We start from the raw sequence: 12,500 nt of genomic DNA on the forward strand, positions 1-12,500 counted from the left end.
AATACCAAAATCATCACATCTGGTTATGCAAAGGTATTGTGAAAAATTACCTATTACCTTTTATCTCATTTTTTCCCAACATCACATTTGGTATACTATATGCCCTAATAAGAAGTATTACCATAACTACCTTTATCAAGATAGCTGGCAAAGGCCTTCCCTTAAGATTTGCCAAAACAGTGTTAATTCAAAAATCCTTCACATCAAGCTTTAGTTAAAAAATTTAGTTTAATATTTCTAAAGCACAGGGTTACAAAATGGAATTGAATTTAAGACATTGATTCAGAAATCAAAATGTGCATGTGCAGGTTAATGACATAATTGAACATCACAGAGTACCTGCATTGAGCAATATGCCTCCCATCAGGACAGCAAAAATGCACCACATATGTTCTTGCAAGATCAAAATTATCACCATCCCTGTTAGGTGGAATCTCACTTGTATTTGCCAAACTACAATGCACAGATACTACGACTTTATCTGGTGTGGTCTAACTCCTGGTAATTACCAAACTGTCTTCCCAAAACATACAAACAATGAGCAGGCCAGGCTGGTACAGAATTATCCAGCCTAATAACCCATACTTCATACCTAATCCTGTCATTTCATCGATCTGCCGCTTTCTTGACCTTCCCACGCTGATCCTCGAGTCGTCCTCAAGAAGACTCGAGGAATCACTAAAAGCCTCAGAGAAGTTGAGTCTCAGCCGCGAGTCTCTCCCCACGGTCGAGTCTCCGCTCTTTTTGCCACTGGAGATAAACTGGTTAAAATCCTTTAAGGTCCTCGCTATCACCGTTGGCTCCGGAGACCCATCCATTTTGTTAAATTTGTCTTATTGCACTTATTCAGGGGATGAAGAGGAGAAGCGACGTCCGTGCCTCGGCTTTCCCGTTTGTTTGTGTTCGTGGGGCGGTTGTACTCCGGCGCGCCTCGGGTGGTTGAGGGTATTTGTCTGTATTTGTTTTTGTAGGCTCATTTTTTTTAGGATTTGGACCTACACTTAATATTATTTTACTTTTAATTCATGTATTTTGTCGTGTGAGTTTCTAACAATTACGACTGATTGCATCTGTTAGATCCGCTTCACCGAAGTTTGAATCCATTCTACTGTCTTGCGTCTAAATAATAAGCAAACTCAAAGAAACTTATTTTCTTTCTCACTTGAATTCGATCAGTTATACCATCTGATTACCTTAAACATATATCATCAGTAAGAAGATAAGGATAAAATAAAGTTGGAAAAAAGAGTAATAAAAAAAATACGAAAAATGTTCTAAAGGAGTCGACGCAGCGAGAAGCGAATTTCAAACACAAGTCAAAAGGTCGAGACTTTCTTCTGCGGAGTTTGTATCAGGTATTTTTCTGTTTTTCTGTATTTTTGTGTTTGTATTGTACAAGTTTAGGTATTTTTTCTCTCAATAGAGTGTAAAACGGATCTGTTATATATGAAAAGAGTGTTTCTACAGCTACCGAATGTCGAATTGCATATTGATAGTGAATTATGCAAATGTCATTTCAAAACGAGACGAATATAAGGCCAAGTTGGGCTTTAATTCTCTCTGGTCATATTCCAAGAGAAATGATCAGTCGTCATGGCATTTTATCCGATGTTGGAGGAAATTACCATCTCCTGTTTACATAGGAAAGCCCAGTTATCAATGACCCTTGTTATAGGCATTGTTTATGTTTATGAAAATTATTGTTTATATGGACAAAATGATGGCTACGGAAAAAAAAAATCATGGTAGCTTTAAACTGAATTTAGTACTTTGTTTCATGAATATAGTCACTTTGATTTAAGTAATATTATGCAGTTTATCGTTTTTTGATTAGGACAAAGTAAATGTTTAGTCACACCCTCCCGTCTGTCAGTGATCTCATGCCTCTTGGTGCTCTGGCAATGGCCAATGACTCTTTCACAAGATGTAGCTTACAGGTAACTGATGAGCAAAGAGGAAACTAGAGTAAACTGTACATATATTGGGTGTTCCTGTTGACTATTGGGTAATGTGTTGAGCCTCTTTGATCCTATTAGGGTTCCAACTCTTGTTTTAAACAATTTAGTGCCAGTAGTTGTCAACTAAAGTTTGTGATACTAACTGCAAGTTTGTATAATCACTGCTAAGTTTTGTAAGCTAAATTCTTTATTATAGCTGTGTTTTTTGTTTACTAGTCATTAGTACTGATATATTGGTAATTAGACTGTATTAGTTAAAAGCTAGAAGGATGTACAATTTGTGTGATTCCCTTCATCTAGTGTCTCAGTTGCATTCATAGACTCAAGTATTGCTTCCTATACTGTTTCAATTGGGTATGCAGCTCATTTCATATGCTTTTTTATTATTTGGAAAATCATATCAGGATAACTTCAACTTGTTCACATTTCTTCCAGGATTTTGCAAGATGGGCAACGGAAAGGGCGGAGAGAGCATGATGGAGAGGGACATTGCAGGCCTGGAGGAGATGACCAGCCAGGCTATCTCTGTGTTTGCAAACAACAGAGTCAACGCTGCCATAAACACTTCCAAAGACACCTTGGTCAGTTCTCTGGCTGCCTGCGAACACTCGAGGCTAACTCTGAAAGAGACCATCAGAGGTATGGGTAAAGCCTCTAAAAACGAGGTGTAAATTTTTTCTGTTTTAGTTTCAATAGATAGTTTAGGTTACACAGACTTGGTAATTAATGTAGCCTTAGGCCCGTGTTGCTAGGAATGTATAGTGCTCATTGAAGTATTTTTATGAAGTGTTTCTGCACATAGATGGCTCTACAGGTTGGGAAAGATGCTATCTTTACTAGTGCTATGTTATTGTTATTGTATATAACATTTTAATTATTATAATGTTATTGACATTACTGACAGCAACACAAGATAAAAGAAAATGTTTCCAAAAATCAAGAAAAGGGGCAAATAGGGGAGATAGATAGTATTAGTATTTGACTCATTGGTGATTTTGTATGTGTAGAGCAGTCTATGTATAAAGACAATTAATAAACTAATCTCACAGTGTACATCTTAAGGACAATGATGATTAATGTTAAATCCTCTTCATAATAATTTTCTCAATACTTTCATTCTTTTTACTTTATTTACCACCATAGTAGTCCATGCCTTAATACTTTAAAAGGAGATAAGTCTCTTGTATACGATCTGATTTATTAAAAGGTGTAGTGGATTGAAATGGACATAAAAGCTACTTAACCCCAGTTGTCTGGTATATTTGAAGACTATAATAAAATGCAGGAGACGGTAATGATACCATATTAAAGCAGCAGTATAGTAGGTCCTGATCTGCACCCTCTGAAATGTGGTTCAGCAAAGACACTTTCACAGGTTAATTATTTGTGATTTGACAGACCTACTGCAAGTTGAGGAAGCAGAATCAGATGCCCTTGATGAACTCCGTTCTGAAACTTTAGGTCCAGGAGCAAGTCAGGTGGTTTCCCAAATTGCCCAGGCCAGGAGAAGAATGGTATGTGCTTGCCAATAGGTTATATTTGCTGTTTGGAATGTTTATTGTGTTGTTGGTAATTAATGGCTTACATGCATATTATTAGCATGTGCAAACATCTTTCAGGAGGAAATCGAAGAAGAAGTCAAATCACTGGCTGGAAGCATAAGCCACACAGAACAGCTGGAACACTCCTTGGAGCAAAGGGCCAAATCCTCCAGTAAACATACCACAGCTGTCGTACCCAAAATCAAGTTAGTAAATATTCATTCAACATTTGTGCCAGTTTTCCAGTAATGATTGACTTTTTTGGTGTATAAAAAGAAAATCCTTTTCTATTCTGTCTGGTTTACTAATCTCAGTTTTTGTATTTCAGGGCCGACGTTACCACGTTCACACAGATTTCTCACCTAAAATGGGACTACACCGCTCCAGAAAATGTAGTCAAAGGATGTATCCTTTAATCTTGGCATTTGTATCTATGTATATATAGATATGTATATAGATATTACTTATAGTTGAATGTCAAAATTATTTTTGTTAGTATGAGAATTCCCCCTTATCCTATGTGTGTTTCTGGAGATGAGGGATGAGGCCCAATGTTGGGGATCTTCCCTGCCTTGGGCCTTCACCCTTGGTATGACTAATTTTGCATGGTCTTTTCTTCTATCCCTCTCCTTTTCTTTCTCTTCTCCAACCCCTTCTTCTGTCCACTTCCAAAGAGGGAAGGGTCATGGTGAATGGTTGAAAGGTTGGCTTTGTGCCAGTCATAAATGGCCCCAGGGAGCCATGGGCACAGTATTTTCCTGGTTAATCATCTAGCCTTTATCCATTATGGGGACCCTGAGGGCTAAACTGTTTCCCTTACCCAAGTATTTCAGGCTCACCATTGCCAATGATAAAGATTTTGTACCCTTATCAAGGGGATCGAGACTTGTCCCTTCATCCAAAATTGACTTCTTTGGTTTTCCAATCCGTCTCTCTTTTGATCACAACTCTGCCCATTGCTACTGCTACCCCCTCCTTCATGTATACTGTTATCTTGATCCATTCCATTATACATACAGGCCATTACTCAACCTTCAGAATACATCCTTTCCTTTCTCCCAACATCCTCCATGCCGTTTCCTCCTCCTGCACTGTATTCTTCATTTTCTACACCTTCCTCTCTTACAGTACCTTCCTCTTCCAACAATATCTCAAAAAACAAGTGAGCAAAATTTTCATCCGCAGCTGTTCTTGCCTTGTAACAGTTACATCCGAGTCCCAAATTTGTGCATTATCTACCCTGACTGATTCACTGACAAACCTATTCCTGGCCTGTATACAACAAGGATTGGTAAGACTATAAAAACGACCTGCTTGCCTGCCTCGCTACTGTGCTACCCTATTCCTCCCAGAGCCCATAGAAGTTTAAATTGGCAGGGTCCTGCCTTACCTGCCATATAAGCCGCTCCTGCATTAATGTCAAATGTTGCCATTCTGGCTACCCTGTGAAACACTGTTGCTCCACAGCCTGCTGCTAACTTAGTCATGACATTTCAAATTACTCTGCATAATCATGCACATGTGCCAGTTGTGATGGCTCCCATAATGTTTATTGTAGGAGCTGCCCTACCTACAAGTTCAAGTCTGACATAGCAGATCTCAGATCCAAAGTTGGCCTCACTCTACACAAGGCCAGAGAGAAAGCATGCCAATGAGGGTTTTCTCTCACTACCTATTCCAATGCTGTCCTCCCGTCTTCTCTTCCCTGCCCCATACCATCCTATCTGTACCCCCTCTCTCTTACTGTCAAATTCTTTTGCCATTCTAATCCAGATACTCCAATCTCTACCATTTCCCTGGCATCTACTAATCTAATTGCCCCAACTCATTTTTACCCTCTTAACCACAATGCTTTTCCATAGTACTGCATGACCTTTGATTTATTTATTTACATTTATTTGTTTTGACCATTAACCAATCCCCCCCAATCCCATGCCTGTTGTTGTCATGGGGAGCTTAGAAGACGGAGACTGGGACCCTTTCTTCTCCAGCCCCTTATACTATCCACTTCCTAAGGTGTGAGAGCCATGTTGAAAGGACTAAAAGAATGACTTTGCCAGTTGTGAATGGCCTTGGGAAGCAATGGGCACAGTATTCCCATTTAGTTATCTAGCCCTTACCCCTCAAGGGGACCCTGAGGGGCAAACCATCCACCCAGGTCATTACTCAACCTCCAGAAAACATTGCTCCTTTTCCAACATCCTCTACTTCATCTCCTCCACCCCCAAAGCTTTCTCCATCTAATACCCCCTCCTCCCTTATTAATACACTGTAACCTCACTGTCCACCTCTCAACGCTACTCCCTCTTCCACACATCTCCATCCTTCTGTTAACCCCACCTGTACAAACTTCTGAATACTCAGTTTAGCCCAGCCAAATGGGATCGATTTTTCATGATCCCTTCTACAGCCCCTTTACTCTGACAACACTCCTCTTCCAACAATGTATCTAAAAACAAGCAGGCAAATTTTTCTTCCTCAGCTGCCCCGATCATTCCCACCTTGTCACAGTTACATCCAAAACCCAAGCTAAAGCATTATCAACCCTAACTGACTTCACTGGCAAACCCATTCATGCCCAGCTTCATCCCTTCCTCAATACTTGTACCAGAACTGTCTCCATCTCCCTGACAAACTGCCCTATCTACAACAGGGATTGCTCAGATTGTGGAGAAGACCTACTTGCCTGCCTTGCGGACCGTGACGTAGTATCAGTACAATGCTACATCACCCCCCCCCCCCCCCAAAGCTGGCATAAGTCCTTCACCAATATTGCCAAGATTACTTTCTGTAGACATGACATTCCCCTTGATGTTTATGTTGGAGGAGAGTGCCTCCCTGTCCAACCATATCAATCTTACCCCTGTCAGTGTCAGAATTTCTAGCATCTAGGCTACCCTGCCAAACAGTGCCACTCCACAACCCATTGCCCTCTATGCACCCAATTTGGTCATGCTCAATCAAACTGCCAATTGTGGTAACTCAATGCCCTGCTTACAAGCACGCAGAGAAAGGTTTTTCTCTTACTACCTGTCCTTCACTCTGCCCCCTTTCCTATTACAGACATTCCAATTACAGACATTCTACTTCCCCAGCACCTAACCCTCTTCCTCCTTGCTCAACTCATTGCACGAGACAAGCTAAACTTTTTACCCCATCCTCTCCTACATTAGCCTCTCCCTCTGTCTGTCTCATAAGAAATTTTTGTTTCTCAGAAACTCTGGAAGACATTCAAAACTATCTAATCATGACCCAAGATAACATACCTACATTGTATCCATCATCCAATCACTCTACTCCCATTCCTTGTACACTCAAAGTAACTGTCTACATCCATCCTCCTCATACTCGTGTTCCCCCTACACCCTTTCCTCCCAACACATCCCCCCCCCCCCCTTCCCATCTATTTTACTTCCCCCTGGATACATGTCTGATTGTCACAACCCCCTTCCCTTGTACCCTCACCCTATGGACATCCTTGCAGAAACCCACACTTCTTCCTTAGCAATTTTAGTTAAATCACCCTTTAATCCCAACCTTAGCCCATTTACCCACCCTTTCTACCCTCACCCCTCTGCCATTTTCAACTATCCTGAACTGCTATACCGTATATGTGTAGTACAGGTAATCATCAACTAACCCTCACCTTTACCCTCTTCACTACACCACCTTTTTGTAGTGCTATATAATCTTTGATGTCTATCACATTTAATTTGCTTTGTAACTATTAACCATACAACAGTTATTTTCAGGTTGTGTTCATAAGCTTGCAGGCTTGCTCTCTGTGTATATTGTAGATGTGCAGTGTTTGCTCACATTTGCATATGTGTGTGTTTGTTTAAGATACATTTTCATTTAAAGATTACTTATAGGGGAAAGATTCAGTTGCAGAGTAAACAATTTCCTTAACTCTCTGGCTTCAGTCATTCTCCGACCAGAGAAGAGGGACATCACCCCTTTCAAGCTCGACACATCATCACACTCCCAATTCTTCATCACAAATTTCCTGTGGCAACAGATTGCTGCTGATAGTGATTTTATTTGAAGATATACAGTGTATGAGGATGATACTCTTTAAATATTTTATGAGAGTTTCAGAAAATCTTCCAAATCTTTCAATTACTTTTTTTTTTATGGTTTAGTTTGTGTTGCCTTCACTTTCCAATTTAAACATTTGATTAAGTTTTTTCTTTCAATCTGTCTTATGTACTAATAGTTTTCAAAAATAAAAATTATTAAATGTCTTCATATAAATTGTATTTTCACAATTTATCCTGCAAAACATGAAAAAAAAATCTTTACAAAATATATATTCTCATGAGAACAAGATAATAAAATTATAGTGCAAATAAATATGTATATTTTACAATTCCTATATTTTTTCTTTTTATACTACTAATACTTCATCCCATTTCTCATATAACTTCTCATCACATTACAAATAGCTATACTAAGTAGGAAAAGAATGAAACACTACTTGTATTCTTTCTTTAATATGAAACAATATTAAATTTTTTGAGTCACAGAACCATGCCACATCTTCACAAGAACCAAAGAAAAAAAAAAAAATACACAGAGGCTAATTGTAGATGTGCTCACTAATAATTAACATCACAAGATATAAAATGTAAAATTTGCCGAAGAAGTTGCAAATAAAGGGAATACAGCAATATCACAATCTAATTCCCATTTTGGGGTCATTTTAATAGAAAGTCATGATTTTTTATTTGGTAAAACTGTTGTCAAAGACTTGAAAGTACTTAGTCTATTCTATTACATAACCTAAAGAAAAATTTACATTTTCATAAATATTTCCTGAAAAAGGTAATACATCTCTTTCCTGTCATGAACAATAATTTTGAAATTCATAAAATACATGAACCTTTATTTACATGATTTTTAAATCCTACTTGATATACTGTAAGTATCCCTTTATATCTACACAAAAGAACCAATTCCTAATCATTTTTATTAATAAAAATAGATAATGGAGAATATCTAATGAATTTAACTCATGTTCATGATGAAAAACTTGTACAGGAAATAGGTTCAAAGCATACCTGTTCATTAGAATATATATATATAATGTGTATATGTATGTTTTATATATAATATACAATGTATGAATGTACATGTATGTGTATATATGTATGCATGTATGCATGTATGTGTATGTAGGTGTGTTTATGTATATGGTTTTTCTACACACTCCAATATAATGGGGACAAGGGGAAATTACAATGTCCCAATGATCAACGTTTTCCAATATTTTCAAATTTCTAATGTTGTACTGGAACATTTCCACTATGGTATTTATCTTTTCTATATTCTAAAGGCCTTGATAACAATAAAAATCACTGTTCTCTGCCTTGCACCACCAATAAGTTGTCAGTTTTAACCTGTAATGAATACACATTCTTCCTGACTCTGCTTTTCTATTTCAAAGCAAGGTTTGAGATAATTATCCCCATATTTTTAAAAAAAGTAACAAAGTATATACAACACAATAAATGTATTAGCTGTTCAGAAGTATATAAGCCTATATCACAATACATTTGTCAGGCATTGGAACTCACTGAAAGCAAATTTCAAGATCCCTTTTCCATTGATCTTACACATAAACAAATGCTGTACAGATAAGTTGGCACAATAATCTTATCTTATATATCCTCATGGTTATTCCCCAGTACTAAAGAATGGATATGTATTGTGCACACTGTACAAGTCTTCATTTTCATTAAACATACAGACATCCAGTTTACTTTGATTCTTTGAATGGGAACAACTAAGCTTCTTACTTTAAGCTTCAAAAATAAAATTCCCAAGGATATTTTAATTTCCAGTCCATGCAGGCCTAATAACTTAAGATTTTGTGTTCATTTTACTGCTTCAATAATGATAATGAAAAAAAAATAAAAGTAAAAATACATAATAAGAATATCAGTTCTGAATAATATTGTTATTAATGATATGGACTACAAATACAATCATCAAAAGAATATGAATCAACCATCATATCAATGAAAATTAAATGCTGATATGTAAATATCACATACACTTGAAAGTAAAAGACAAAAGGGTTACTGTCTTTAAGAAAGAGCAATAACCAGTTACTCAAAGAATGTAACGCTCTTGGAAAATAAATATTGCAAAAAAAAAAAAAATACAGAAAGCTCTTAAATGCTGGCAATGAAAAACAACATTCATTTCATTTCTCATAAAACTGATTAATCTTTTTTTTTTTTTGTTCCAAGAATTCATTCTCAATATTATTCACTTTCCCGAGGATAACAGAAATCTCATTATGTAAGTATTTTAAAATTTACATGATCACAATTATTAGTAATTAAGAACTTAATAGAAATATAACTACTGTATTTTCAAATTCCTTGATTTACCCTTATTGATATTTTCTTTTTGGATATATTTTCATTTCTTAGACATGGTGTCTAAAAAATAGGCTTTGAATATTTACACAAAATCAAAAATACATTTATAGTCATGGCCATGTTGTAACAATGAGAATCCTTTTTATTTGGCTCAATTATCCAATGAATAAAATATAAGCAAAGAATAAAAAAAAAAACTCAAAACTGAACTTGATACCCTGGTCTAGACTGCACAGATGCAACTAAATACATACAAAATTTTATTTATATAAAGTAGGGGAGGGGGGGGAAGAAAGAAAAAGGTATCTATCAATGCCTATCTCAAATGTGGCTCTCTCTAAGAATTTTCCAAAAGCAAACATATTTCTTAAGTGCCTTTACCAACCTACATACAAACATAAAAACCTGAACGAATTGTGCTACAGGATATGATGATGCAATGGAAGAAAAAGTGCCAGGAATCTATGGAAGGCATCCACTCATTTGGGAAAGACTAATACAACTACATTTGCATGTAATCACCACTTATAATAAATAGCTTCGAGAAATGTCACTTCGAAAGTAAGTACAGTAAGGACAAACACACATCAAACCTTAAAAACAACTGCTATGTCACTTTCTTGCACATCAAACCTTGGAGTGACACCTATGACTTTCTTTTTTCAGTCACTCTAAAATGAAATGTGAGACTAGTAATCAATCAACTGCTAAAGATTAGTTTTGCTGTTTAATGTGTGTTGGGATTGAAATTAATATTTTCTCAACCTTGGTTCCATTCTAATATTAAAAGCTGATGCATAAGTATGTTACTATCTACAGAATGTTGGTAAATCTTTGATTTACATTAGAAGGGCAAACTGTATAGTGTAATGGATGAAAGTTGAAAAAGACAGAGGTATTCCAAATCTTCAAAAGTAACATAATTCTCAGTTTACAAAGTCAAAAGAGTCTAGATGCTAAAAAATAGTACCAAGAGACATATAGACAACAACATCTCTCACTAGTACTCTAAAAGACAACCAGAAAACTATTAAATTTCTAAATGCTATCAACTTACTCCCTTTGCTTGAGCATCTGACCCATAAGATGAGAAGGTTTGATTATATATTCATAAATCCTTTGTATTTGGTCTTTTTTCCTCTTTAGCCACAGCTGATTCTTCCAAACTGTCATGCTGTCAGAATCATACAAGCTAGAGTATATCAAAACATGATTGACCATCAAACTATATTACATCTTAAATACAGACTAAATTAAGTTTGGACACCAATCATTTCACTAATGGTCGTCTTTTTCCTTCTTCTTCACACGACTGTTCCTTGTATTTCCGAACTTCATTCATATACTGAGACCAAGCGTCAGTCTTACCACCATCAGGCTGCTAAAAAAAATAATGACAACAGTTAGTAAATGGTTCATACAGGTAAGAGTTCTATACAAGTCTTAATAACACTTTCTAATAATTTGTCTACCAATTTAAAACATGACTTAATATCATCTTATCTTTATAATTTACCTATGCCAAACTTCTAGTCATATGCCTTTGTTTATTCTTTAGCATCTTCTAGTGAACCTTGATAAACTGCTAGCAATAATGAAAAGTTTCTCCACTTCATACTATAACCTCTACTAGACTCTAATATGTATAAACATCTAAACAATTTACCCAACTATTCATTTCAATTTATCCCTATCATGTATGTGTGCCTTAAACACAATTATAATGATCAGTTAACCCATTCACAGCTGGTAAAATTTCAGGGAAAGTTTGGCAAGGCATTATTTAATTAAGTACATTAATGCACACCAATCCACATCTGGGCTACTATACAGTTCACAGCCAGGCTCCCATGGCACCATCCAGGCACCATAAATGTTCTGATTAGGTGTCATCCAACATCAGTGAATTTTCTTTCATGCCATGATAGGACATCACTGAGTGTGAATGAGTTAAAAGGATATTAGAGGAATTTCTTTACATGATACTGTCAATTCTGATGTGGTAATGAATCAAGAGTCCATCCCCTCCTAATTACTGGAAATCTAAGCCTGACTAGTTTTCTCAGACAAATGTCTGATTTGTTTAAGTGTGGACAAGCCTCATCTAAACATATATGATTGTTCCTCTTTCATATACATTATTTTCAATATAGATTTCTGTTTGTTTCATGCCAATCAGGTGTGGCAAAGATAAACATCCATTAATAACAGGAATTTATATATATATATATATATATATATATATATATTTCATCTAACTTTCCTATTTCTGTCTGTCTCTTCATTCATCAATCCTCACCTTTTCACTTTCTGCCTCCTTCCGCTGCTTCTTGACCATCCCAGTGGCCAGGATTCTCCCGCCCCGTCGCTTGCCCACCTGCGAAGAGACAAGCTCACCTCCATTAGACTAGGTCCATCTTGCCCCATATGACTCACCAGTCCAGGGGGACCTTGACTTTATCCTCCGCAGGAAACGCCGCCCGTCTCGCCAATCCCACTGCCACTCTGTGTGAGAACCAAATGTGGCCATGGCAACACTCAATGCACAGTGGCCTTGCACGTACCTAAGCATAACCTTAAAAGAAATATTAATAGAAGTAGGTCTGCTCCTG

General features: G+C 36.7%; 3 protein-coding genes across 4 annotated transcripts in view; 1 reads left to right on the forward strand and 2 right to left on the reverse strand.

Moving 5' to 3' along the window:
- LOC125045435 (mitotic spindle assembly checkpoint protein MAD1-like) overlaps window positions 1–902 on the reverse strand; it is an 11,385-nt gene extending 10,483 nt beyond the window's left edge. The window contains exon 1 of the mRNA XM_047642681.1: window positions 593–902. Within this exon, the coding sequence (XP_047498637.1) occupies window positions 593–818 (226 nt within the window). The 5' untranslated portion in view covers window positions 819–902. The remainder of the gene's footprint in view (window positions 1–592) is intronic.
- Window positions 903–1,305: 403 nt separating this feature from the next.
- LOC125045254 (kinetochore protein Spc24-like) lies at window positions 1,306–7,743 on the forward strand. The gene is made up of 6 exons (XM_047642443.1): window positions 1,306–1,355; window positions 2,395–2,597; window positions 3,357–3,472; window positions 3,578–3,705; window positions 3,828–3,904; window positions 7,423–7,743. Exons 2-6 carry the CDS (start codon window positions 2,405–2,407, stop codon window positions 7,542–7,544), a joined length of 636 nt encoding a protein of 211 aa, XP_047498399.1. The 5' UTR covers window positions 1,306–1,355; window positions 2,395–2,404; the 3' UTR covers window positions 7,545–7,743.
- Window positions 7,744–7,976: 233 nt separating this feature from the next.
- Window positions 7,977–12,500, reverse strand: part of LOC125045255 (telomerase RNA component interacting RNase-like) — a 14,877-nt gene continuing 10,353 nt past the window's right edge. Inside the window, exons 2-3 of one of the 2 annotated variants that reach the window (XM_047642445.1) lie at window positions 12,188–12,265; window positions 7,977–11,266 (exon numbers count right to left, since the gene is read on the reverse strand). In XM_047642445.1, the coding sequence (XP_047498401.1) occupies window positions 11,159–11,266; window positions 12,188–12,265 (186 nt within the window). In that variant the 3' untranslated portion in view covers window positions 7,977–11,158. Of the gene's footprint in view, window positions 11,270–12,187; window positions 12,266–12,500 lie in introns of both variants that reach the window. The other variant, XM_047642444.1, reaches the window with a different exon arrangement.

The sequence above is a fragment of the Penaeus chinensis genome, chromosome 37, assembly GCF_019202785.1.
Source record: "Penaeus chinensis breed Huanghai No. 1 chromosome 37, ASM1920278v2, whole genome shotgun sequence".
Taxonomy (NCBI): Eukaryota; Metazoa; Arthropoda; class Malacostraca; order Decapoda; family Penaeidae; genus Penaeus; species Penaeus chinensis.

Coding starts and splice junctions, on each gene's coding strand:
- LOC125045254 (XM_047642443.1), top strand. CDS start 2,405: ATGGGCAACGGAAAGGGCGGAGAGAGCATGATGGAGAGGGACATTGCA. Junction 2,598..3,356: donor TCTGAAAGAGACCATCAGAG/GTATGGGTAAAG, acceptor GTGATTTGACAG/ACCTACTGCAAGTTGAGGAA. Junction 3,473..3,577: donor CCCAGGCCAGGAGAAGAATG/GTATGTGCTTGC, acceptor AACATCTTTCAG/GAGGAAATCGAAGAAGAAGT.